The 27,201-nt window shown below is 39.8% G+C and overlaps 1 protein-coding gene across 1 annotated transcript in view; it reads left to right on the plus strand.

The window, feature by feature from the left end:
* LOC136880360 (27 kDa hemolymph protein) overlaps positions 1-27,201 on the plus strand; it is a 92,426-nt gene that overhangs the window by 14,385 nt on the left and 50,840 nt on the right. The window contains exon 2 of the mRNA XM_067153295.2: positions 17,327-17,415. Within this exon, the coding sequence (XP_067009396.2) occupies positions 17,327-17,415 (89 nt within the window). The remainder of the gene's footprint in view (positions 1-17,326; positions 17,416-27,201) is intronic.

The following is a 27,201-nucleotide window of genomic DNA, read 5'->3' on the forward strand; positions in this document are numbered from 1 at the left end:
GCCGCGTTGTCTAGCGGTAGGGCGCTCCACAGTTACTGCCGGATTTGACCTTTCTCCACGCCGACACCACACTCGTCTGCGGTGACTATCACTGACAGAACAGAAGCGTGACTCATCGGAGAACACGACGTTCCGCCATTCCCTCATCCAAGTCGCTCTAGCCCGGCACCATGCCAGGCGTGCACGTCTATGCTGTGGAGTCAATGGTAGTCTTCTGAGCGGACGCTGGGAGTGCAGGCCTCCTCCAACCAATCGACGGGAAATTGTTCTGGTCAATATTGGAACAGCCAGGGTGTCTTGCACATGCTGAATGGCGGTTGACGTGGCGTGCGGGGCTGCCACCGCTTGGCGGCGGATGCGCCGGTCCTCGCGTGCTGACGTCACTCGGGCTGCGCCTGGACCCCTCGCATGTGCCACATGTCCCTGCGCCAACCATCTTCGCCACAGGCGCTGCACCGTGGACACATCCCTATGGGTATCGGCTGCGATTTGACGAAGCGACCAACCTACCCTTCTCAGCCTGATCACCATACCCCTCGTAAAGTCGTCTGTCTGCTGGAAATGCCTCCGTTGACGGCGGCCTGGCATTCTTAGCTATACACGTGTCCTGTGGCACACGACAACACGTTCTACAATGACTGTCGGCTGAGAAATCACGGTACGAAGTCGGCCATTCGCCAACGCCGTGTCCCATTTATCGTTCGCTACGTGCGCAGCACAGCGGCGCATTTCACATCATGAGCATACCTCAGTGACGTCAGTCTACCCTGCAATTGGCATAAAGTTCGGACCACTCCTTCTTGGTGTTGCATTTGCTATGTCAGTCAGTGTAAAATCAAAGAACAGTTTCACACAATCAAAACAATTCATCTCTCTGAGCAAAAGGCAGAAAACTATATTTCATACAATGTTATAAGCAGGGCCTGGATTTTGATAACATGTCATCTTTCAACTGGTGCATCATATACATTGCTAAATTATATATAAACCCTGATCACCACTCACTGATCACAGAAATGTATGTATATATATATATATATATATATATATATATATAAGGTCATTCTTTGTCGTTTTTGCCACTTTTTACTTTCAGGTCATATTTTTCCATTTTACCTCATTATTTTGTCATTTTCAACACTTTGCTACATTAATTTTTTGCTTGTAAGTAATTTTTATTTGTTCTGTATTATTATTGAGTCATTTTTATGCATTTACATAGAGTAATTAACATATCTGAATACTGTCAGAGCTTTCAATAATGAGAATACTCAAATATCAGTAGGTTCAAGTATTCACATTGCAAAATAAAGTAACCTTCTACGACCGTTAACCTTAATTTGGAAATCCATATCGCTAGAGAGCGACAAGACATTGCTTCTGGATGGATTTGCAATGAAAGCAGGGGTTATTTTCACTCCATTAGGTACAAATTCACATTTCAGTCAGGTTGTTGAAGTGCCCGAGTACTAACTTACATATACTGTACATGGTTTTTAAACTGTGCAAGTTTTATTTATTCGTGTGTGATTCACTTCAGAGGGGCTGCCTGGCCGAGGCAGTAAAGGCGTGCTCGATTCGCCCAGAAGGACGTGGGTTCGAATCCCCGTCAGGAAGTCGTAACATTTAAGAAACTACATTTTCACTTCCTGAGATTCACTCAGCCTACACCAAAAATGAGCACCAGGTTAATTCCTGGGGGGCTAAGGCAGCTGAGCTTAGAGCTAACCACTCTACTCCATCTACTCTGCTCCTATGTAGTGTAACTGATCGGAGCAAATCCTGCTCTTGTAAAAACTATTGTACCTGTCTGGAGCCATAATGCTCCTCACCATGTAATTTTCTTCTTCTTCTTCTTTCTTTCTTGTGAACCGGCCAAACTTAGGACCACGCCAATACCACTTCACTTCCTTCTAATCATCCCTTCTTCTTTCCTTTTTCTCCACAGTGCCTTCATTCTTTCAGAATGTGCGCTCTTCTCTCTTCAGTCCATCTTCCCCCTCTGCGCTCTTTCTTTTCTTCAACCAGAACTTTTATGTTGGAAAGTCTTTTCCTGAATTGGTCTCTACCGGGCGAGTTGGCTGTGCGCGTAGAGGCGTGTGGCTGTGAGCTTGCATCCGGGAGATAGTAGGTTCGAATCCCACTATCGGCAGCCCTGAAAATGGTTTTCCGTGGTTTCCCATTTTCACACCAGACAAATGCTGGGGCTGTACCTTAATTAAGGCCACAGCCGCTTCCTTCCAACTCCTAGGCCTTTCCCATCCCATCGTCGCCATAAGACCTATCTGTGTCGGTGCGACGTAAAGCCCCTAGCAAAAAAAAAGAACAGAATTGGTCTCTATCACGACATTCTTCATCTGCAATTCCTAACCTCTTGAGTTCTTCCTTAATCTGCTTGGCATATCCCCCCTGGCTCTTCAAGTAGTATATTTTATTAAAAATTTGTTTATTTAACCTTGCTGGATCCATTCTGACCATGTATCCATAGAATCGCAGCCGTCTTTTCCTTATTGTTGTTTCCAGGTCTTATTATTATTATTATTATTATTTATTATTATTATTATTATTATTATTGTTGTTGTTGTTGTACCAGGGGTACACCTTCCCCGGCTATTTAAACTGCGCCCCTTCTCTAGGGCCATTTACAATGCCAACTGACTTGAACTTGTAAACTCCCAAGAAATTTCATCTTCGACTGTTAGATGGCTTCCATCGATTTATTAGTGCTCTCTTATGGACTAAAAACTAACCTACAGCTTAGAAAATTTAATTTTTGTTATTGGTAAACCTCTGGTTTATGTTTGTGGGTTACTGTAGTCACGTCCTAGTTCGTGAACCATGGGCAACGGCTGAGTGGCCTAGTAAGTGGTCCTGAGAGTCGGGATACTAGTTGCTATGGAATGGGAGTGGGCATCTCGGACATATTCTGAGTCGTGGTCCTCCTTGTGCTCAGGCGGCTAGGACTATACAATTCACCGGTGGTCCATAACCCGTTAGAGGAGAGATACTCACTTGGACTATGTGCAAGTAGGGCAGCATCCTGCTTCATGAATTTACCGAGCTCAGAACACTTTAAGCAAGCCTCGGACCTATGGGAGTAATGGAGTCCCACTCCCATTTGACAGGCGAGGGATTACTTTGAAACAACTTGGCGAACGAAATGAAATTCAATGGGGAGCTCTCAATATTAATGGGGCTTATGGAAGAAAGAAGGTAGAACTGGCTGAGTCAGCAAAGAGGATGCATCTGAATGTGCTAGGAGTAAGTGATATTCGGGTAAGGGGAGATAATGAGGAAGAGGTAGGAGATTATAAAGTGTACTTGACGGGTGTTAGAAAGGGAAGGGCAGAGTCTGGGGTAGGGCTCTTTATCAGGAATACCATTGCACGCAACATAGTTTCGGTTAGGCACGTAAATGAGCGAACGATGTGGGTAGATTTGTCAGTGGGAGGAATTAGGACAAGGATTGTGTCTGTGTATTCACCATGTGAGGGTGCAGATGAGGATGAAGTTGACAAGTTTTATGAAGCATTGAGTGACATCGTGGTCAGGGTCAACAGCAAGGATAGAATAGTGCTAATGGGCGATTTCAATGCGAGAGTTGGGAATAGAACTGAAGGATACGAAAGGGTGATTGGTAAATGTGGGGAAGATATGGAAGCTAATGGGAATGGAAAGCATTTGCTGGACTTCTGTGCTAGTATGGGTTTAGCTGTTACGAATACATTCTTCAAGCATAAGGCTATTCACCGCTACACATGGGAGGCAAGGGGTACCAGATCCATAATAGACTATATCTTAACAGACTTTGAATTCAGGAAATCTGTTAGGAACGTACGAGTTTTTCGCGGATTTTTCGATGATACAGACCACTATCTGATCTGTAGTGAACTAAGTATATCTAGGCCTAGGGTAGAGAAAGTGAAATGTGTCTGCAAACGAATAAGGGTAGAAAATCTCCAGGACGAGGAAATTAGACAGAAGTACATGGATATGATTAGTGAGAAGTTTCGAACAGTAGACAGTAAGCAGGTTCAGGATATAGAAAGTGAATGGGTGGCATACAGGGATGCTGTAGTAGAAACAGCAAGGGAATGCCTAGGAACAACTGTGTGTAAAAATGGGAAAAGGCGAACATCTTGGTGGAATGATGAAGTGAGAGCAGCTTGTAAACGTAAAAAGAAGGCTTATCAGAAATGGCTCCAAACAAGGGCCGAGGCAGACAGGGATTTGTACGTAGATGAAAGAAACAGAGCGAAACAAATAGTTGTTGAATCCAAAAAGAAGTCATGGGAAGATTTTGGTAATAACCTGGAAAGGCTAGGTCAAGCAGCAGGGAAACCTTTCTGGACAGTAATAAAGAATCTTAGGAAGGGAGGGAAAAAGGAAATGAACAGTGTTTTGAGTAAGTCAGGTGAACTCATAATAGATCCCAGGGAATCACTGGAGAGGTGGAGGGAATATTTTGAACATCTTCTCAATGTAAAAGGAAATCATCCTGGCGGTGTTGCAAACAGCCCAGCTCATGGAGAGGACGAAAATGAGTTTGGTGAAATTATGCTTGAGGAAGTGGAAAGGATAGTAAATAAACTCCATTGTCATAAGGCAGCAGGAATAGATGAAATTAGACCTGAAATGGTGAAGTATAGTGGGAAGGCAGGGATGAAATGGCTTCATAGAGTAGTAAAATTAGCGTGCAGTGTTGGTAAGGTACCTTCAGATTGGACAAAAGCAGTAATTGCACCTGTCTATAAGCAAGGGAACAGGAAGGATTGCAACAACTATCGAGGTATCTCATTGATTAGTATACCAGGCAAAGTATTCACTGGCATCTTGGAAGGGAGGGTGCGATCAGTCGTTGAGAGGAAGTTGGATGAAAACCAGTGTGGTTTCAGACCACAGAGAGACTGTCCGGATCAGATTTTCAGTATGCGCCAGGTAATTGAAAAATGCTACGAGAGGAATAGGCAGTTGTGTTTATGTTTCGTAGATCTAGAGAAAGCATATGACAGGGTACCGAGGGAAAAGATGTTCGCCATACTGGGGGACTATGGAATTAAAGGTAGATTATTAAAATAAATCAAAGGCATTTATGTTGACAATTGGGCTTCAGTGAGAATTGATGGTTGAATGAGTTCTTGGTTCAGGGTACTTACAGGGATTAGACAAGGCTGTAATCTTTCACCTTTGCTGTTCGTAGTTTACATGGATCATCTGCTGAAAGGTATAAAATGGCAGGGAGGGATTCAGTTAGGTGGAAATGTAGTAAGCAGTTTGGCCTATGCTGACGACTTGGTCTTAATGGCAGACTGTGCCGAAAGCCTGCAGTCTAATATCTTGGAACTTGAAAATAGGTGCAATGAGTATGGTATGAAAATTAGCCTCTCGAAGACTAAATTGATCAGATCAAAAATTAAATGGGTGGCTTTTCCGGCGTTTGCTCTATTAACCAGCGTTTCGTCTTAGGTCTGACACTAGACTCTTCAGAGTGGGATGTGTCAGACCCTACCCACTGACGCTGGGGTGTATGCAGGTGAACTTATCAGAAGCTTATTTATGAAGCACAGTCTGATAACTGCATACGGGAGATAAAACTCCACAATGGAATTTAATGCCCGCCTAGCAATTCCAAATGGAAATTCTAAGTTCCCATGGAGGGAATTAGATTCTTTTCCACCAATAGAGCATATCAAAAATCAGATCAAAAATTAAATGGGTGGCTTTTCCGGCGTTTGCTCTATTAACCAGCGTTTCGTCTTAGGTCTGACACTAGACTCTTCAGAGTGGGATGTGTCAGACCCTACCCACTGACGCTGGGGTGTATGCAGGTGAACTTATCAGAAGCTTATTTATGAAGCACAGTCTGATAACTGCATACGGGAGATAAAACTCCACAATGGAATTTAATGCCCGCCTAGCAATTCCAAATGGAAATTCTAAGTTCCCATGGAGGGAATTAGATTCTTTTCCACCAATAGAGCATATCAAAAATCAGATCAAAAATTAAATGGGTGGCTTTTCCGGCGTTTGCTCTATTAACCAGGCGGGCATTAAATTCCATTGTGGAGTTTTATCTCCCGTATGCAGTTATCAGACTGTGCTTCATAAATAAGCTTCTGATAAGTTCACCTGCATACACACCAGCGTCAGTGGGTAGGGTCTGACACATCCCACTCTGAAGAGTCTAGTGTCAGACCTAAGACGAAACGCTGGTTAATAGAGCAAACGCCGGAAAAGCCACCCATTTAATTTTTGATCTGATTTTTGATATGCTCTATTGGTGGAAAAGAATCTAATTCCCTCCATGGGAACTTAGAATTTCCATTTGGAATTGCTAGGCGGACTAAATTGATGTCAGTAGGTAAGAAATTCAACAGAATTGAATGTCAGATTGGTGATACAAAGCTAGAACAGGTCAATAATTTCAAGTATTTAGGTTGTGTGTTTTCCCAGGATGGTAATATAGTAAGTGAGATTGAATCAAGGTGTTGTAAAGCTAATGCAGTGAGCTCGCAGCTGCGATCAACAGTATTCTGTAAGAAGGAAGTCAGCTCCCAGATGAAACTATCTTTACATTGGTCTGTTTTCAGACCAACTTTGCTTTACGGGAGCGAAAGCTGGGTGGATTCAGGATACCTTATTCATAAGTTAGAAGTAACAGACATGAAAGTAGCAAGAATGATTGCTGGTACAAACTGGTGGGAACAATGGCAGGAAGGTACTCGGAATGAGGAGATAAAGGCTAATTTAGGAATGAACTCGATCGATGATGCTGTACGCATAAACCGGCTTCGGTGGTGGGGTCATGTGAGGCGAATGGAGGAGGATAGGTTACCTAGGAGAATAATGGACTCTGTTATGGAGGGTAAGAGAAGTAGAGGGAGACCAAGACGATGATGGTTAGACTCGGTTTCTAACGATTTAAAGATAAGAGGTATAGAACTAAATGAGGCCACAACACTAGTTGCAAATTGAGGATTGTGGCGACGTTTAGTAAATTCTCAGAGGCTTGCAGACTGAACGCTGAAAGGCATAACAGTCTATAATGATAATGTATGTATGTATGTATGTATGTATTGGTAAACCTATTTCTGAGGATTTCTTTCTAATGTACTGAAGTTGTCAACATTTCTGCTGGTTCCTCCTCTATTGTAATCTACATATCAGAGGCTTGTAAACAGGTTCCCTAGCCTATCAAAACCAGGGGTGTGTACAGGAATCCAGCCTATCAGCTACGTGTTCTGGAAGCTTCCCCATATGGAACTACAAAAGTAGGGCACTTTAGGGCTGTCTTGTCTGAATTGCTCCAGCACTTGGGAGTGAGACTTGACACGAGCCCAAGAGGCAGGGGCAAGGCCTGTTTGAGGAAGATCCAGTAACACAAGGTAATGGGAGAATTTACCTAGACATGCGATCGCGCCTGCAGGTAGTTTGAGGGGAAAGATTCAACCATTTTTCTTTTAATGTAATTTTGTAATCTGGTGGTTTCATGTAGGATTTTCTGCAAAGTCTGAGGATTCTGTTTCTATTCCCTATTGGGAAATAGGTAATGTAAGGAACCAAAGAGTGATGACCCTCTGTCATTTCCCATTCAACCTTCCATTGGATGACTAAAGCTTTCAACCTCAAAATTTTGTAAGTGTGGTCTTGGCATTAAAATGTTCCTCCTTTAGTCACCCCCTTGTAGTAGGATTAACCTCTGTATCTTCTGGCTGTAAGCCCACTTTAGGGTTTTAGAAATTTATATAAGGAGTGCTAGTGTTTCGCCTCCTTGCCTTTAGTTTTATGGCCAGTTATGTGCAATCTTTTCTTTTATCATTAAGACCACGTAGTATGGACAATGCCGCCCCTATTTACTAGGTGTTAATTTTAGGGTATCTCTTTCTCAATTATGGTTCCCTTTTGGAACAGTTATCAGTCTTATTGTGAAGCAATGGATCGGGGCCACTGTGAATGAATACTTTAATGTGAGGCCAACCGATGGGTTGTCTGGGTGAAATTTAGTGCGCCATAAGAAACTGATGCCTCTGCGAGGCTAGACTATGGTATATTTGGAGCATGACCAGAGCAAATCCTGCTCTTGTAGAAACTATTGTACGTGTCTGGAGAAATAATTATCCTCCCCATGTAAACAACTATTTGTTAAACTATCTTAAAACTTTGTACCTGATGTTCGAACTTCTAAGTCCCTGATATTGTTAGAGCTGCCAAGCTCATTAATAACTTGTTCTATTGTTTGTTATTCATTCAGATTTTCTATCCATTAAAAAAACAGGAAAGAAATAAAATTTCCCAAATTTGTTAAATTTGGCTCTAGTTAATTCCTTGTCCTTGTCCAGGTGCGTCTTATTCCTCTGTGAGCCACGGAAACACCCGGAACAAGTAGTAGCTGAGCGTGGTTGAATGGGTCTGGACAAAGGCCCTTTTGAATAATTTCTCTAAATTTTGAATTTAAACACTAGAAATTTTTTGGTTTTCTTGTTCTTCTAAATTTTGTCAAAATTTTATTCATCATGTCTGGCACCAGAGATGTTCTTGTTCCTCGGTATTTACGCAAGGAAGAGCTTATTTATGAACTGGCCATTAGAAAGGTTCAATCTGGTGGCTTGGTTGTGACAGATGCATCTAGATTAAAGAATTCTTTAGATCTACCTATTTGTATTCCTGTTTATGAAGAGTACGATGTTGGTGAGGTTTTATCCATGATCAACCGTAACATTTATTATTATGGTATATTTAATTGTATTCACTGCATTACCAGTTAAAGGTAATGTAGACATAATTATTTACTAAATATATATTTTGCTTCATATTTACAGGTCATTTTCTCGCACATTTTAAGTAATTTTTTGATGATTTAAGTCATTTTATAGGTCAATTTTCAGCATTTATTAGGTCATCAAAATCTGCACCCTGGTCATAAGAAATATCACGTGAAAAGTAAAAATGGAATGAAATTATAGTGATGAATTTCTCTTGGGTTTTCTTCTTTTAAAAATGAAGTCTCCCAAGGGTTATCAGCTTGCTATCTTTGCCTTTCGAAGCATAGTTGAGAAACGGGAAGGGCATTAAATGTTTGTATGGCACAAACAATCATGTTAGTACTGCCATAGGACAATTTGTTAGCGGAAAGGAGGAACCATGAATGCATAGTGATGTCGATATTTGATAAGTTGAAGTAGAGAAGAAATTTCCTGTAACTCGGGTTCATTACAAATGAACTGTTTTATTGATTTGGGAACATTTACTTCAGGGTAAAGCAAGGATCAGTTGGTAAATCATGCTCTAGTTTTCATGTTTGTCCCCTTTCTGTACAACTGAATTCAACCTGTAACAAAATATGCTAGTCAGAATGCCGCCCTTGGTGATATAATTGCAAAAATTCTCATTCATGTCATCATACAATTACAGCAAGCGGGTATAGGAATCAATGGTTTCATGACAAATGGTAGCCGTCAAATAAAAAGTTGTGGAAATGCTTAGGAATATCTGGCAACATAAAGAATCTAAAGTGTTTCGTTTCCAATCCAGCTGACTATAACAGAAAACTGTGGTCATTTTCAGATGTGCCACATATATTTAAGTGTATCAGAAATAATTTCCATGACAAAGTACAGGTGAAATACAGTGGTGATATTGATGATTATTCATTTTACAAGAAAGTTTAAAATAATGTAACACATCTCTTGAATCCTCCGGATTGAAAATTTGCTATAAAATTACCTCTGCCTATTTGGATCCTAATTCATTTCAGCAAATGAATGCAAAGCTGGCATTATAACTATTCTGTAGATCTGTCACTAAGGTACAGAATTCTATCGGGGTATTAATTCAGAAGGTTTAGAAGACAGTGAAGCAATGGAAAATTTTGGAAATAATTTAAACTGCCCAATTGATGCATTAAATTCTTCCATCCCTACTCAAGCATTGTAAAAAAGACTACAGGCAGGTAACACTTTAGTGAAGAGGCAGAATATCCTCAGAGATACTCAAAATACATTTGCTTCGCAAATAACACTGGAGTTCTTGAGAGTTACCTTGTTGCTGTTTGAGTCATCAGTCCATAGACTGGTTTGATGCAGCTCTCCGTGCCACCCTATCCTGTGCAAAACTTTTCATTCCTACGTAACTATTGCATCTTACATCTGCTCTAATCTGCTTGTCATATTCATACCTTGGTCTGCCCCTACCATTCCTACCACCTACACTTCCTTCAAAAACCAAATGAACAAATCCTGGGTGTCTTAAGATGTGTCCTACCATTCTATCTCTTCTTCTCATCAAATTTAGCCAATGATATAGATGTTGATTCCCAAAGGGAAACTGAAATATTTGTTCCGAATGAGTAAATTTATAATACAAATATATATGGTCCGTTACTGGACATTATAAATTTTCCAGCTAACTCATTCCTGGTTGTCAGTGCTTCGCCCCCGTGTGCTAGGCTGGGCTAATCAGTTGGTACCTAGCACACATACCAAGACGCTGGCTAGTGCATACCATGGAGGCCACTGCGTAGGCTAATTGTAGCCACCAGCAGTGCCAATGCACTTTGAGAGACTTTGTCTCATTACCAAAAATTGATGCCTGCTTGGCCAACTGATGATATAGATGTTGATTTCCGAAGGGAATCTGAAATATTTGCTCTGAATGAGTAAAGTTGGCACTGCCGGTGGCTACAATTAGCCTACACAGTGGCCTCCATGGTATGCACTAGCCAGCGTCTTGGTAGGTGTGCTAGCTACCAACTGATGAGCCCAACCTAGCATACGGGGGCGAAACACTGGCAACCAGGAATGAGTTAGCTGGAAAATTTATAATGTTCAATAACGGACCATTTATATTGGTATTATAAATTTACTCATTCAGAACAAATATTTCAGATTCCCTTTGGGAATCAATATCTATATCATCTGATGGCCAAGCAGCGTCAATTTTTGGTAATGAGACATAGTCTCTCATAGTGCATTGGCACTGCCGGTGGCTACAATTAGTCTACGCAGTGGCCTCTGCGGTATGCACTAGCCAGCGTCTTGGTAGGTGTGCTAGCTACCAACTGATGAGCCCAGGCTAGCACACAGGGGCGAAACGCTGGCAACCAGGAATGAGTTAGCTGGAAAATTTTTAATGTCCAATAACGGACCATTTATATTTGTATTATAAATTTACTCATTCGGAACAAATGTTTCAGATTCCCTTCGGGAATCAACATCTATATCATCTGATGGCCAAGCAGGTATCAATTTTTGGTAATGAGACAAAGTCTATCATAATGCATTGGCACTGCCGGTGGCTACACTTAGCCTACGCAGTGGCCTCCACGGTATGCACTAGCTAGTGTCTTGGTAGGTCAGCTATGGACTAACTGATGAGCCCAGCCTAGCACACGGGGGCGAAATGCTGGCAACCAGGAATGAGTTAGCTGGAAAATTTATAATGTCCAATAACAAATCATTTATATTGGTATTATAATTTAGCCAAGTCTATCTCCTCTCACCAGTATGATTCAGTATCTCTTCATTCGTGATTCGATCTATCCATCTCACCTTCAGCATTCCTCTGTAACACCACATTTCAAAAGCTTCTATTCTCTTTCATTCTGAGTTAGTTATCGTCCATGTTTCACTTCCATACAAAGCCGCGCACCACACGAAAGTCTTCCTATATCATTGTTTGAAGTGAGCAAATTTCTTTTCTTAAGGAAGCTCTTCCTTGCTTGTGCTAGTCTGCATTTTATGTCCTCCTTGCTTCTGCTATCATTAGTTATTTTACTACCCAAGTAACAATATTCATCTACTTCCTTTAAGACTTCATTTCCTAATCTAATATTTCCTGCATTACCTGTCTTCATTCGACTGCACTCCATTACTTTTGTTGTGGACTTAATTATTTGCATCTTGTACTCCTTACCCAAGACTTCGCCCATACCATTCAGCATCTTCTCGAGATCTTCTGCAGTCTAAGATAAAATAACAATATCATCAGCAAATCTCAAGGTTTGTGATTGTGGATTGTGATTCGCTTTCCAAATTCCTCTTTGATTTCCTTTACTGCCTGTTCTATGTAAACATTGAAAAAGAGGGGGGACAAACTGCAGCCTTGCCTCCTTTCTGGATTGCTGCTTCTTTTTCAAAATCCTTGATTCTTATCACTGCAGACTGATTTTTATACAGATTGTATATAATTCTTCGTTCTCGGTATCTGATTCCAATCACCTTCTTAAATAGCTTGGTCCAATCAACATTATTGAATGCTTTTTCTAGATCTACAATTGCCATGTACGTGGACTTGTCCTTCTTGGTTCGATCCTTTAAGATCAGACATAAAGTCAGGATTGCTTCATGAGTTCCTACATTTCTGAAGCCAAATTGATCTTCTCCCAACTCAGCTTCAACTTGTTTTTCCATTCTTCTGTAATTAATACGTGTTAAAATTTTGCAGGCATGAGATACTAAACTAATGGTGCAGTAGTTTTCACACCTGTCAACACCAGCTTTCTTGGGAATAGGTATAACAACATTCTGCCGAAAATCGGATGGGACGCCTCCTGTCTCATTCATCTTACACACTAAATGGAATAACCTTGTCATGGTGGTTTCTCCTAAGGCAGTCAGTAATTCAGAGGGAATGTCATCAATTCCAGGTGCCTTGTTCCTATTTAGGTCGCTCACAGCTCTGTCAAACTCTGTCCTCAAAATTGGGTCTCCCATTTCATCAGCATCAACAGCCTCTTCTGGTTCTAGAACCAAATTATCTATATCTTTACCTTGATACAACTGTTGGATATGTTCCTGCCATCTTTCTGCTTTGTCTTCTTTCCCTAAAAGTGGCTTTCCATCTGAGCTCTTAATATTCATACACCTAGATTTCCTTTCTCCAAAGGTTTCCTTGATTTTCCTATATGCCGCATCTACCTTTCCTAGGACCATACAACCTTTGACATCCTTGCACTTCTTCAGCCATTCTTCCTTAGCTACCTTGCACTTTCTATCCACTTCATTCTTTTAATTGCCTGTATTCTTTTCTGCCCTGTTTATTTCTTGCATCCTTGTAATTTCGTCGTTCATCAATTAGGTCTAGTATCTCCTGAGATATCCACTGATTATTAGTTGATGTTTCCTTCCTTCCTAACCTCTTCAGCAGCCTTGCTGACTTCATTTTTCATGATTATCCACTCTCCCTCTATTGTGTTTCCTTCAGCCTTTTCATTTAGTCCTTGTGCAACATGTTCCTTGAAACAATCCCTCATACTCTTTTCTTTCAACTTGTCTAGGTCCCAGCTTTTTGCATTCTTTCCTTTCTTCAATTTCTTCAACTTCAGATGGCATTTCATGGCCAACAAGTTGTGGTCAGAGTCCATATCTGCTCCTGGGAAAGTTTTGCAATCCAACACCTGGTTTCTGAATCTCTGCCTAATCAAAATGAAGTCTATTTGATACCTTCCAGTGTCTCCAGGTCTCGTCCACGTATAAAGCCGTCGTTTGTGGTGTTTGAACCAAGTATTGGCAAGGACTAAATTATGTTCAGTACAGAATTCAACCAGCCGACTTCCTCTTTCGTTGCTTTGTCCCAATACAAATTCTCCTACTGTACTACCTTCTCTTCCTTGGCCTACCACTGCATTCCAGTCTCCCATCACAATTAGATTCTTGTCACCTTTTACATATTGTATTAAATCCTCTATCTCTTCATATATTCTTTTGATTTCTTCATAATCCGCTGAACTAGTAGGCATATAGACCTGCACTATCATGGTGGGCATTGGTTTGGTGTCTATCTTGACGACAATAATTCTTTCACTATGCTGGTCATAGTAGCTTACCCACTACCCTATTTTCTTATTCATTATTAAACCAACTCCTGCATTTCCCCTGTTTGATTTTGTGTTGATAATTCAGTATTCGCCTGACCAAAAATCCTGTTCTTCCTGCCAACGTACTTCACTTATACCAACTACATCTAATTTTAGTCTATCCATCTCACTTTTCAGATTTTCTAACCTACCACAATGATTCAAACTTCTAACATTCCACGCTCCGACTCACAGAATGTCAGTATCCATCTTCCTGATGATCACCCCCTCTCGTGTAGTCCCTACCCGGAGATCCGAATGGGGGAGTAGTTTACCTCTGGAATATTTTACCTGGGAGGAAGCCATCATCAGTGCATCATTCATACAGAGAGAGCTGCTTGTCCTCGGGAGTTAGTTACGGCTGTAGTTTCCCGTTGCTTTTAGCCATGTAGCAGTATCAACACAGCTAAACCATGCTGAGTATTATTACAAGGCCATATCAGTCAATCATCTAGACTGCCGCCGTTGCAGCTTCCGAAAGGCTGCTACCCCCCTTTTGATGAACCATTCCTTAGTCTGGTCTCTCGACAGATACCCATCCCATACGGTTGCACCTGCGGCTCAGCTATCTGCTTCATTTTGACATGCAAGCCTCCGCACTGCGGCAAGGTCACATGGTTCGCAGGAGAGGGAGAGTTACCTTAGAAAGCACTTTAGAAGTGTCTGAATATTTCTGGGAAAACAATTATAGCTATGTTTTGATAAGAAAATTTAATCAAGATCCCTTAGAACATCATTTGGTGTAGTAAGTGATGATGATCATTTGTCCTTCCACTAGTGACTTTCTATATTTACATACATTGCAGTCCATTTACATACCAACTAAACTTGCTTTTTCCTCTGACAGAAACTGTGAGTGCTGAGCTGAATTCCCCTTAACATCTCTTGTTAATCATATGCATATTGTAGCAAGAGCAAATGAGTACAAAATTTGTGCAGTGAAAACACAAACTGAAGATAAAATCAGGAACATATTGTGAATCTTGAGGATGAAATTCAAATACCAGACTGGAAAAATAGCTTTCATGACTTAAGTGAGCAGAATTTGGCAAATATTGCTTGGTGTATCATTTAGCTGGATACATGGAGCAAAATATTTCAAAAGTGATGCAGTGTAAATTATGCCCACCTTTCATCCATGGCAAACTAACAAATAATTTACCAGTACCTGCTTCACTAACACTAATTAAAGGTTACAGGTCTACATAGAGTGGCATGTATCTTATGTGTGCATCGTAAAGTGTTTATAATGTGCTGTTGCGAGTGGAAGAGGTTGTTGTGAAAAAGCTATTGTGTTATAATAATTTGTGAGAGGATATAAGTTTTGAGTGTTTGGATCGTTTAGATGTTATTAAAGTGAAGTCGTAGCAGTTGGTATGCTGTGAAGTTCATGTGTTGTGTATGTCACCTAAAATTGTATTTCACTACTTGAAGTGTCGAGTCTTCTTCCGCTCGAAGGAGATACGAAGCTAAATCATCTCGAAAATACTGCAAGCTATTGAAATCATCTTTAAACATGAGTTGCATGTATCAGTTCATTGTGTAGATAGAAGCAATGTTACTGTACATACCTCTGTCAATTGCATGTGCACCAAATATGTTGCCAGTGCCATATGTGTGTAGGTCCTTGCTAACTTATGGAAAGCTTATACTTCCTCTTCTATATGCTACGTCACTGGTAAAAAAAATAATTTTATAACATAAAATATAGTATCTTTTTTTATCAGTCCTATTTCTGTAGGAATTATATTGTTATAGGATCTATGATAGAGAGTGTAATAACTGGGGTGTTAATTTGAGATAGGTACCCAAGAACTTATAAAAAAGATAACCTACTTTCACAGTGTTTGCCTAGAGAGTATAGGGAATGTAATTGGACAACCTTACTGAGGATAGCTGCTCTCAGCATCACCTTGGTTCTCTGAAAATAACAGCTTCCCACTTCTTATGTATAGTGTGATTTTTAAAATATATTGTGGGTTTACAAGCCAAATACGAGGGCTGTAGATAAAGTACTGGCAACATAGTCCAGACACACGCAGGAAATCGGGTATGCGCAAATAGGATATGGGAGCGGTCAGGTGGCACTGTTGTTGACATGTAGTGCGCATTTGATGGGCATCCAGTTGGGAGTGTTGTTGCTATGTGGCGTTGAATGGAAGAGTGTCAATTTCACCGCTTAAAGCATGTTTTCCAAAGGTGATCAGCGTTGGCGGATTAAAATAGAGTCTGCCCGTGGGAAAATTCATCAGAATGTTATTGAGGATTACGTGAAGCCTGTGGCAAAAATGTATTACCATATAGGATGGTAGCACGATAGGTCAAGGCATTTCATGCGGGTCGGAACAAGACTGCGGATTTGCACCGCACAGGTCGCCTGTCCATTCCTCAAGATCAGATTGATGTTGTGAGTGGTCTCATTTCCATAGACCATCGATGGACTCTCCGGGAATTATCCGTATACGTTGGTCGTCTCAGTCATCAAACGGTGTGGCACATACTGACAAAATGTCTTAACATGAGGAGAATTGTATCCTATTGGGTTCCACATCAAATCACTGACGTACAGAAATGGCACTGGTATGCACTGACTGGCATCCACCTGGACAGATACCGCAAAGAAGGAGATGCATTTCTACAGCATATTGTCGCCATTGATGACACATGGGCACAAGCCTACTAGCATGAATTAAAGCGTCAATCAAATGAATGGCGTCATCCATGATAGCCATGTCCACAGAAATTTCGACAGAACCCAGTTGGGTGAAGCTTATGCTGATTGTGGCAGACGACTATGAGGCTGCTGATGGACAAACCATCAACAGTGACTACTATTGCCGATTTCTGGACCGACAACTGCACCCAGCTGTGCAGCGCAAACATCCACTTTTATTGCGAGACAATCACCCTACCATGTTATATGACAACGCATGAGTCCTTGTGACTTCAACCTGTTTCCGAAGTTGAAGGAATCCTTCCGATCTGCCGATTTCCTGACATGGCATCTGCACTCCGTGCAATAGGGTGCTCCGTCGCTGACATCAACAGAGAATACCTTGCCAATAGTCCCCAATGGTTTCCAGACATTTGACTTTGCAGCTGACTACGTTGAAGGAATGTAATGCAATTGTACTTGTTAGTTAATTAAATATTGTGTTCTGTCAATATTGCGTCTACTTTATATTTACAGCCATCATATATTAATCAGTTTTGAGTTTTTTTTTATATTTTCACACTGCCCTATAACACTCTGCTAAATTCTACTGCATAATATTAAAGATAAATATCCTTATTCTGAGAGCCAATATTGGCAACGAAAGACTAACATGTTTCAACTTCTTTTCCTCAGAGGTCAGAATTTTGATTTAATGTGTTTTGCTTGTAAACCCATGATATGGCTATGGAGATTGTGACTGACATGCACAGTTAATAAACTGTGTTTAATTTGTAATTCCTTTACTGTTTTGTGGACAGGTCTTGTGGTGGCAAATCCAACAACTGTTACCGACCGTAACGATCTGTGTACAAATGAAGAAGCAGAGTTGGAATATGACAGAGACAGAGTAAGTTAGTAATTATCTCACTTCCCCTTGCATTGAGGGCTATGGGAAGCAACCACATGCCCTAGGATAGTCCCTAATTTGACTTTATGTTCCTACTGTGATATCTATCATGTTTTGCACTATCTTCTGTTTTTGAGTGCTACAGAAAATTTTGTTAATGCAAAAGGAACCAGTATTTGTTTATGGCCTGGCAACACTTTAGTTGTGAGGCATTTGTTTATTGTTTGTCATATGTACTTTGACATTAGAGTGATTTCGTTGTGCTTGTGGATATGCTCTGAATGTTGCAGATTTGAAGAAAGTTTGGGTAATTTGTAGACTATAGAAGATGGTGTGTCAAGTGAAGAAAAACAAATATTTTTCACATTTGTTTGAGCTTAACAGAAGAGCGAAATCAGCAGAGGTGACTCGAAACATTTGCACTGTATGCAGGGAGAATGCTATTAAGAAAAGTAAGACTGTTACGTGATGAGAAATGATGTTTTTATGCAAACATCCAAAAAGAGGCAGGAATAATTGAGCCAAAAAAGAAGCAACTCCCTGTCTAAAAGCTGGCGTTCATTCAGGATAGCTTCATGCTCTGGGAATAGCTTCCAGAAATGTAATCATTACTGCTGAAGTTGCCACTGATGCTTTCACGGCCCGTACTTATAGACATGGCATTAGCCCAAAAGACTATATCATGTCTATTTCTGAATGAAAATAAATGAAAACCTACAACCTGTTTTCCAGACTTTGACCGGGTCAGAGATGCAATGAATTAATCATATATAGTCTATTAGTACGATGGGGTCACCACTCCCAAAGTGATTTATTAATGACTGAGAGATACTATGAAATGATAATGGAGCGTGTTGCTGGAATGAAGGATGACAGGGAAATCCGGAGTACCCGGAGAAAAACCTGTCCCGCCTCCACTTTGTCCAGCACAAATCTCACATGGAGTGACTGGGATTTGAACCACGGTATCCAGCGGTAAGAGGCCGACACGCTGCCGTCTGAGCCACAAAGGCACCATGTCTATTACTGCTGATGTTTATTGCCAACAGCTTAGATGCCTTGTGGCTGCAATGTAAGGAAAGCAACTGCATAGAAGACATCAAGTTCATGTTGGAAAACAATAATGCACATCTGCAATACACTTACAGTTCTTGACAAAATAGTGATACAGGAGCTTGATTGAGAGGTACTTCCACATCCTCCTAATTTCTCCTGGTCTTGCACACTCAGATTTCCAACTTTTCTGTTCTTCTTTGATGATGAAAATGCTCTTTGAACTCGGTTTTAATGACCTTTTTAGCTCAAATCAGCAGATTTCTTCAGGTATGGAAGTGAAAAATTTCCCCACTATTGGCAGAGAGTCATTGATAATCCAGAAGAATCCATTACTACTTAATTTTATCTCCTGGGTATGGTATCTCAAATGTGTAAAAATAAAGACTTTTCCCACACAGCTAAAAAATGATACGAATTTATGCATCAACCTAATATAAAATTGGACCTTAAAGAATTGAGCTCATAAAACATATCCCAAAGGAATCAGGGCTTCATGTCAGTATACAGTGTTCATACAGTAACCTTATAAAACAAAGATGTGATGGAGGTGGCAAGAGAGTAAAATAATGCTAACTGAACAGAGCAAAACATGTTATCAGTGTCAAATGTGATCAATCTGACCTGATATCTTTGAGATGAATGCATAAATACATGTATTATGGAATTATCTGTTAGACTCTCTGAATGGTTGGTATTCTGGTCTTTGGACAGCAGGATTCCAAATTCGATTGTCGATTGTGTTGGATAAACAGATTAATATCAGTCAGAAAGTTATTTTTATCTCTATTCAGTGGGCTTGGTAGACTGATATGTAATAGCAGCGGCTGGCTCGGTGAGGAAAGAAACGGGAAACTACTTCACTCCTCATTTTCCTAGTACGCCTCTTCAGTGATGCCTAGGCTATTTATGACAGCTGTTGGCGGAGCTGCAGAGGATCAAACCAGCCTTCGGGCTGAATACCCAACTACAACATAGTATGATGCAGTACAGTAGTACAAATGGTTTGTGAAGGCTTACACTACATAACTGATAAAATCTTAATAGACATTTAGTTCTCTTTCATAACACAGTTTTTAACAGTGATTCTGAGTATTAATAATTTTTTATGATTATTTTTAATTATTAATATTATTATTGTATTTAATTTGATATAATTTATGTGTTGTATGTATATACACAAATATGATAGGTCATTAGGCACTTTATGGAATATACATTCATGGTAACTCATTTTTAGACAGATGCTATCACAATAAGTTACTTTTAAAAGGTATTACAGAAATGCAGTTTAGAAAAATATCCAACTTCTGTCTAGAGAAAGGAAATCTAGAATGTCAAGGCTATATGAGAAAATTGAGGGAGGGAAAATCCACATAGGATAGCTCTCCTAATACTAGGGAAACCACTAAGGTTCCGCCTACTGATTAATCCATGGGGACAATAAGAAAATACGTTTAATTAATTTTCACTGGAATCGTTTAAAATGTTGCAATATTTATTAATTTTTGGGTGGCTAACCCTGTGGATTCTATTTATTCAAATAACTTTTAACTTATACAGATGTTGTACTATTTGAAGTGAATCAAAATCGCAGTTGATATTTCTTGTAGAACCTTAGTAGGAAGTCGAAACCTTTTGAAAATATACACAGAGAAATTTGTGATTGTTCGGTACGCACCAAACAACAGTGAAAGAAAAATTAGATTTTCTAGTTATATCAACAATTTAAAAATAACAGTAATTGAAAGAATAAAGACAATATCAGATATACAGTAACAGTATTTTGTGAAGTAATGAAGCAGTAAAATGAATATTGCTATTATAAATATATGCTTTAGCTATATGATTGACACATGATACTGGTGCTGTACTCAGTAATATATGCTCTGAAAAAAGGTATTAACATGGCACAAGGAAGTTCCTTGTTTTGAATGTTTCTTATTTATATGAAAAGTTCATTAAAACTGAAAGTTGCATCCGTAAGATATAGTGGGTTCGAACCCCACTGTCAGCAGCCCTGAAAATGGTTTTTTGTGGTTTCCCATTTTTACAACAGGCTGTACCTTAATTAAAGCCACAGCCACTTCCTTCCCACTTCCAATCCTTTCCTATCCCATTGTCGCCATAAGACATATCTATGTCGGTGCAACATAAAGCAAATTGTAAAAAAAGAAAGAAATCTGAAAGCAAAGCATTTGAGCACTTACATCCAAAGCTGTAAATAATGAAAAAGAACTAACAAGTGACAAATCAACTAATGCATTGCATTAAAAAGATAGGAACATGAAAGGGAAGACATAATAGGATAGTCATAAGTTATGAATTTCATTATGGTCCGTATTGACAATTGATCACTATCAAAGGGTAGGAAGGGTCCACCTATTCAATACTATTAGTTTGTATATTGTCTTATAAAACTGGGACTAGTTTTGACCCCATATATATTGGGTCATCTTCAGCCACGGTCCAATTGAAAGACATAAAAATACATATAATCAATAATGAACACTGATATAACACAATTTATAGTCTTAATTTGAACCATTAATGAAGTCTGAAAAACATATCTACATTTTAAACTAAATAACACATCAAAAATGTTGTGGTTGATGACGAACTATTTTGTCGTTTCTACAGCAGCTATTGTTTTTGAGTTGATCTGGGAGTTGTTAGCCTTTTCTGTGTAAACACTGATATAATTTAAACCACTGATGAAGTACGAATAACATATCCACACTTTAAACTAAATAACACATCAAAAATGCTATGGTTGATGGCGAACTATTTTGTCATTTCTACAGCAGCCATTGTTTTTGAGTTGATCTGGGAGTTGGTATCCTTTTCTGTGTAGACGAGCAACTTAAATGATATTTATATTTGTTCAATAATAATATGGGTCAAGACTTATGTAGCTTTAAGGGGAACATTCGTACTTTGAAAGGTACACTACATTGATAATAAGGAAAAACCTAGTTTGCTCTTATGACGACGGTGGGATGGGAAAGGCCTAGGAGTTGAAAGGAAGTGGCCGTAGCCTTAATTAAGGTACAGCCCCAGCACTTGCCTGGTGTGAAAATGGGAAACCACAGAAAACCATCTTCAGGGCTGCCGACAGTGGGATTCAAACCCACTATCTCCCAGATGCAAGCTCACAGCCGTGCGCTCAACAAACACATGAAAAATCAAGAAATATATGAGGCATGTCCATAAAGTAAGGTTACAGACCATCTGGATGGACAGGTAATAATTAACTGCATTCATTGGCTACACTGGCTTTGACCGTCATCCTTCCACTCTCCTTTCATGGCTGTTCCTCATTGCTACCTGGATTCTAGTTCGAGTAACATGTGTTACAAGGGGGGATCAAATATAAACAGGATTTTATTTTTTATTTAAATTCATTTATTAAAAAACACAAGCCAATTACAATTTATTTTTCCACATAGTTTCCTGCTTTGAAAATTCATTTGTCCCTGCGTATGGGCAGCTTTTTAATGCCCTCATCGTAAAAAGAACAAGGTTGTGTCACCAGCCAGTTGCGCACGAAGTCTTCCACACTCTTGTCATCTTCAAATCGTTGCCCTCCTAGAGCTTCTTTAAGCGGTCCAAATAAATGGAAATCACAGGGCGGTAAGTCCAGGCTGTAAGGAAGATGATCAAGTGTAGTCCAGTGCATTTCCTGTAGCTTGGAGACAGTTAGAGCTGCAGTATGGGGCCGCACATTGTCATGGAGGAGGATGACCTGTCGAATCGGATGGTCTCGTCTTTTGCGGTGATATGCAACCCTCGCCTTGTTCAACAGCTCACAGTAGTAAGCAGCATTGATTGTGCGTCACTCTGCAAAATATCAATCAGCAAAATGCCTCACCGATCGCAAAAAAACAGTTGCAAGAACCTTGTCAGCTGACAGTTGAGTCTTGGCTTTCACTGGTGCTGCCTCCCCTTTCCTCTGCCACTCCTTACTGGCTTGTTTGGATTCGGGAGTGTAGTGGTGGACCCATGTTTCATCGCAGGTGATGATCCAACTCAAAAATGCATCACCTTCTTCTGCAAACCTTGCTGTAAGCCTCTGACAGACCTCCAAACATCTCAACCTCAAATTTTCGGTCAAAAGGCGAGGGACCCCTCTGGAACACACTTTACAAAACTGTAGGTCATTTGTGATGATTGCTTGACAGCTCCCATAACTGATTCCGACTTGTTCTGCAATTTCTGATACTCTCGCCCGTCAATCATGGTCAATAATGTCTTTAACTGCAAGAATCTTTTCGTCTGTAATGCTGGTCCGAGGACGGTGATCGTGTTGCTGATTTTTCACATGTTCTCATTCTTCCTTGAACTTTTTATGCCAGGCAAACACACACATCCTTGACAATGTTTGATCACCGAACTGTGCAGTCAATCTCTGGTAAATTTCTGCCACTGTAACTCCTTCATGAGCAAGAAATTTTATAAATATGCGTTGCGCAGTGGAGGGATGCACCTGTTGCTCTGACATTGTCAGCGTTACTGATGAAACGGTGGGAAATATCTAACAGCATGCTCTTCCCACTCCTAACGGTCCTGCCTAAGCATAGCAGAAGCGCGGGGCCAGTCCTACAAACTGATGATGTTCAGGAACAAAAATCCTGTTTATATTTGATCAACCTTCGTAACAATGGCTGCGCTGATTCAGAATCCTGCCAAAAGTGAAGTGCGCTCCATCATACATTTTCTTCACTCTAGAGGTGAGTGCCCAGCAGATACTCACAGAGCAATCATTCTCCTTTATGGAAACATCGTGAGTCAACAGCATGTAATGAAGTGGTGCTGTGAATTCTCGGAAGGTACCACCAACATTCATGATGAACACAGGAGCAGTAGGCCACTTGTGATGACTGATGAAATTTTTCAGAGAATTAAGTAAACAATACGTGTAACTTACATGTGTTTCTTGCAGCACAACACTTCCATGACAATGAAGAGATAAAGAATGAAGTGGAATGTGATTCTGGCAGCAGGATATAGGATTCTATGGCCGTGAGATACAGAAGCTACTACCTAGTGTTTTTAAAAATGGCAGCAATTATGTCAAAAAATAAAGCAAGTACCAGTAAATAATTTGTAGGAAATGTTTCGTCAAGTACACATTTTAAAATAAACACTAGCAATTGTAACCTTACTTTCTGGACATGCCTTGTATACGTACATAGACAGGAACATGAAAGAGAATACATAATAGAATAAATACAGTGACAGGTCTGCATAGGATGAGGGAGTAACAGAAAGGACAATCAAAAAAGTACAGAACAAGGACAATCTCCACAGCTTCATCTAGGGCCATCTTGAAATAGGCAGGCTCTGTTTCTTCTACATCCATTTTTCTCAGCCCTGGAGCTCATTTCTAAACTTAAAATGATAGATGTTGTAGGGAGAATAAGCAATGGATTTTTATTGAACATTTACCTTTTATGACTGCTTTGTACTTGATACAGGCTTTCAGCTTATTAGGTCACGTCAGGTACATAATAGTACATGCTGAAGTTATGTTAAGTAGAGGACAAAAATAGCCAACTGGACTGGACACCAGTGGAAACTGAGCCCACAGCCTTCCAATTTTGTGTCAGATGCTTTCCCAATTGAGCTCTGGTGGTCTCAGTCAATCTTCTTCTATTAGTAGGAATCTGAGCTTCAGTCTGGCACGATGGCCAGAACAACCATAGAGAGCATGCCTTATGCCCACCAGAGTTTTACAATATTATTCAATTCAAAATAGTTAGTTTACCTTCAATTAATCAATTGCCGACTGACGACATGACGAAGAAATATAAGTCAAAAAAGTTTAATGGGATCATTTTGAATCAGCTGCTAAACGAGTACTGTAGCATTTTTGGAGTCAAATATCATCCTGCAGTTCTAAAGAAGATATTAATAGCATTGTGCATGAAATTCCGGAACAGATAAGGGCTTTGTGTGACTCTAACTTGCCTAAAAAGCAGCAATTCCCTAAAACACACAACTATTGGTGGACAAAGGAGCTAACAATTATAAGAAAACGTCTTCTAGCCTACAGCAGGCGAGAGCGAGAAGTGAAGCTCTGAGACAAGTTTAGTGTATGTAGCCAAATATTATGAAGTGAAAGGAAAATATAGAGCAGAGATTAATCAAGCTAAGATCAATTGTTGGAAATGGTTTTGCTCCTCAAGGAGTGACTCAAAGGGTTGGGCTGCTGGCCTTCTGACTCCAACTTGGCAGGTTCGATCCTGGCTCAGCCCGGTAGTATTTGAAGGTGCTCAAATACATCAGCCTCGTGTTGGTAGATTTACTGACACGTATAAGAACTCCTGCGGGACAAAATTGCGGCACTTCAGCATCCTTGAAAACCGTCAAAAGTAGTCAGTGGGACGTAAAAACAATAACATTATTATTATTATTATTATTATTATTATTATTATTATTATTATTATTATTATTATTATTATTATTATTATTATTATCCCTTGATATATCTGGTGCCTTCAATAACGCCTGGTGGCCAAAAATTTTGCTTCAGCTGAAAGTGAAGAAACATCCTGGCAAACTCTTCAAACTTATTCGAAGTTTTTTCAATAATAGAAAGTGCAACTAAACTTATGTGGAAAAACTATATACCGATCGTTATCAAAAGGCTGTCTGCAGGGGTCCACATGCAATCCAGGATTCTGGAACATATTATATGATGACATGCTGGCATTAGAGTCGCCTGATAATTGCCAACTTACGGCATAAGCAGACAATCCTTTGCTCCTGGTTCGAGACAATCATATGGCCAACACAACTCAGCATACTAATGCAGCTCTCGATCAACTCTATCATTGGGGTCAGAAAAACAAGTCACATTATATCCAGCTAAAACAAAAGCTATGATAGCAACCAGAAAAAGCAAGATGGAAAAAACAGTTTTGTTGATGAATGGCACAAAAATCACACTTGTTGATCAGATATCTTACTCGGATGTAATACTGGATCAAACATTAACATTTCGGGCACATTTTAATCACCTTGCAATGAAATCTACCAGTCTCCTTTCAGGCATAGCTCACGCAACCAAACCTACATGGGGCCTGAACTCATCCATATTGAAATCAAGATACCAGGGTGGTGTTGAACCCATTATCACATACTGTGCGACAGCTTTTCAAGATATGCTTCCAATCCAATCACTACAATTCACTACTGATCAGCATTTAGGGCAGTCACCCAGGTGGCAGATTCCCTATCTGTTATTTTCCTAGCGTTTTCTTATATGATTTCAAAGTAATTGGAAATTTATTGAACATCTCCCTTCGTAAGTTATTCCAATCCCTAACTCCCCTTCCTATAAATGAATATTTGCCCTAATCTGTCCTCTTGAATTCCAACATTATCTTCATATTGTGATCTTTCCTACTTTTAAAGACACCACTCAAACTTATTCATCTACTAATGTCATTCCTCACCATCTCTCCACTGACAGCTCGGAACATACTGCTTATACATTACACGTTATAATTCTCATGTTTGGTCCATATTGAAATGTACGTAAAGACAAAGAATGATACAAGTGTTTTAATATCCACCTATTCAGTACAAAGAGAGATCTTGTAATTAAGAATTAAATCTTATCATATAAATTACAGGGACATGTTTTGCTCATTATAAGGGCATCTTCAGCCTTCATCTCAAACCAGAAAGGTGAATAATCAGGATCCTTATTGCTCTTAATCAAAGGTCATAAGAAAAAAAAAAAAAAAAAATTGTAAAATGAGGATACTGATGCAGGTGCTAGTTTAACATTAAAGTACTGACGTAAGTCTAAAAGTTGATGGAGTGGGATGACTATTGTTACAATATTCTTATAATAAAAACTTGTTAAATCTTTATGATCATTCCTTAATTTATAAACTTATAAGAATGTCCTTGGTTAAAACTGTGGTATCAAGCTGCATGTCACAAGTTCTACAAGAATATATTCTTTGGAGCGCTGAATGAAACATGGTTAAATGCGCCTAATACTGGTTGAGGGTGTAAGAAGATAATATGGAACATAAACAACTTAATCTTTATAATGAAGTAGAAATGTGTTTTTTTAATCACTCCTACTGGAGGATAAGAAAGAAGTAAAGCTGCTAGACTGTTGAATTTCTTAAAGATGTTAATTTCGTCAACAGTCTTCTTTAAGTATGTTGTAGAAGTGAGGAAGGGTATTTGACTGTCTGCAGTCGTATTTATTTTAGCAACATTCTTAGAAATCTTAAATTAACATCTTCTAGAACCCCCACTATTTTAACAAACATGACTCCCTCCCTGTCCACCCCGCAAATCTCTCACAACCAAACACGACTCTTTCCCTGGCCACACACACAAATCTCTCGCAACCAATAGCACATAAACTTAACGTCCCGCCTAACCCCTCCCCTCGACCACACCCTCCTCTGCCAATCTCACATTGATACAACACTAGAAGCGCAAGTGTCAGTTATTCCAACACTACCAAAGCAACTGATTAACACCATAACAGTAAAAGAGATAAGTGAACATACACATAACATTGTTTTTCTTTAATTAACCTTTTCTTAATTGATTTACACCATTACAGACAAAGGGGTAAGTGATTATACACTCACCATTTTTTTCCTTTAAACCCACCTTTTCTTTAATTTTATTAATAACTATTTACTCTCCTCTTGTTACAGTCATTACACCACAACCTCTAATTAACATCAAAAAACT

The sequence above is a fragment of the Anabrus simplex genome, chromosome 1, assembly GCF_040414725.1.
Source record: "Anabrus simplex isolate iqAnaSimp1 chromosome 1, ASM4041472v1, whole genome shotgun sequence".
Classification (NCBI taxonomy): Eukaryota; Metazoa; Arthropoda; class Insecta; order Orthoptera; family Tettigoniidae; genus Anabrus; species Anabrus simplex.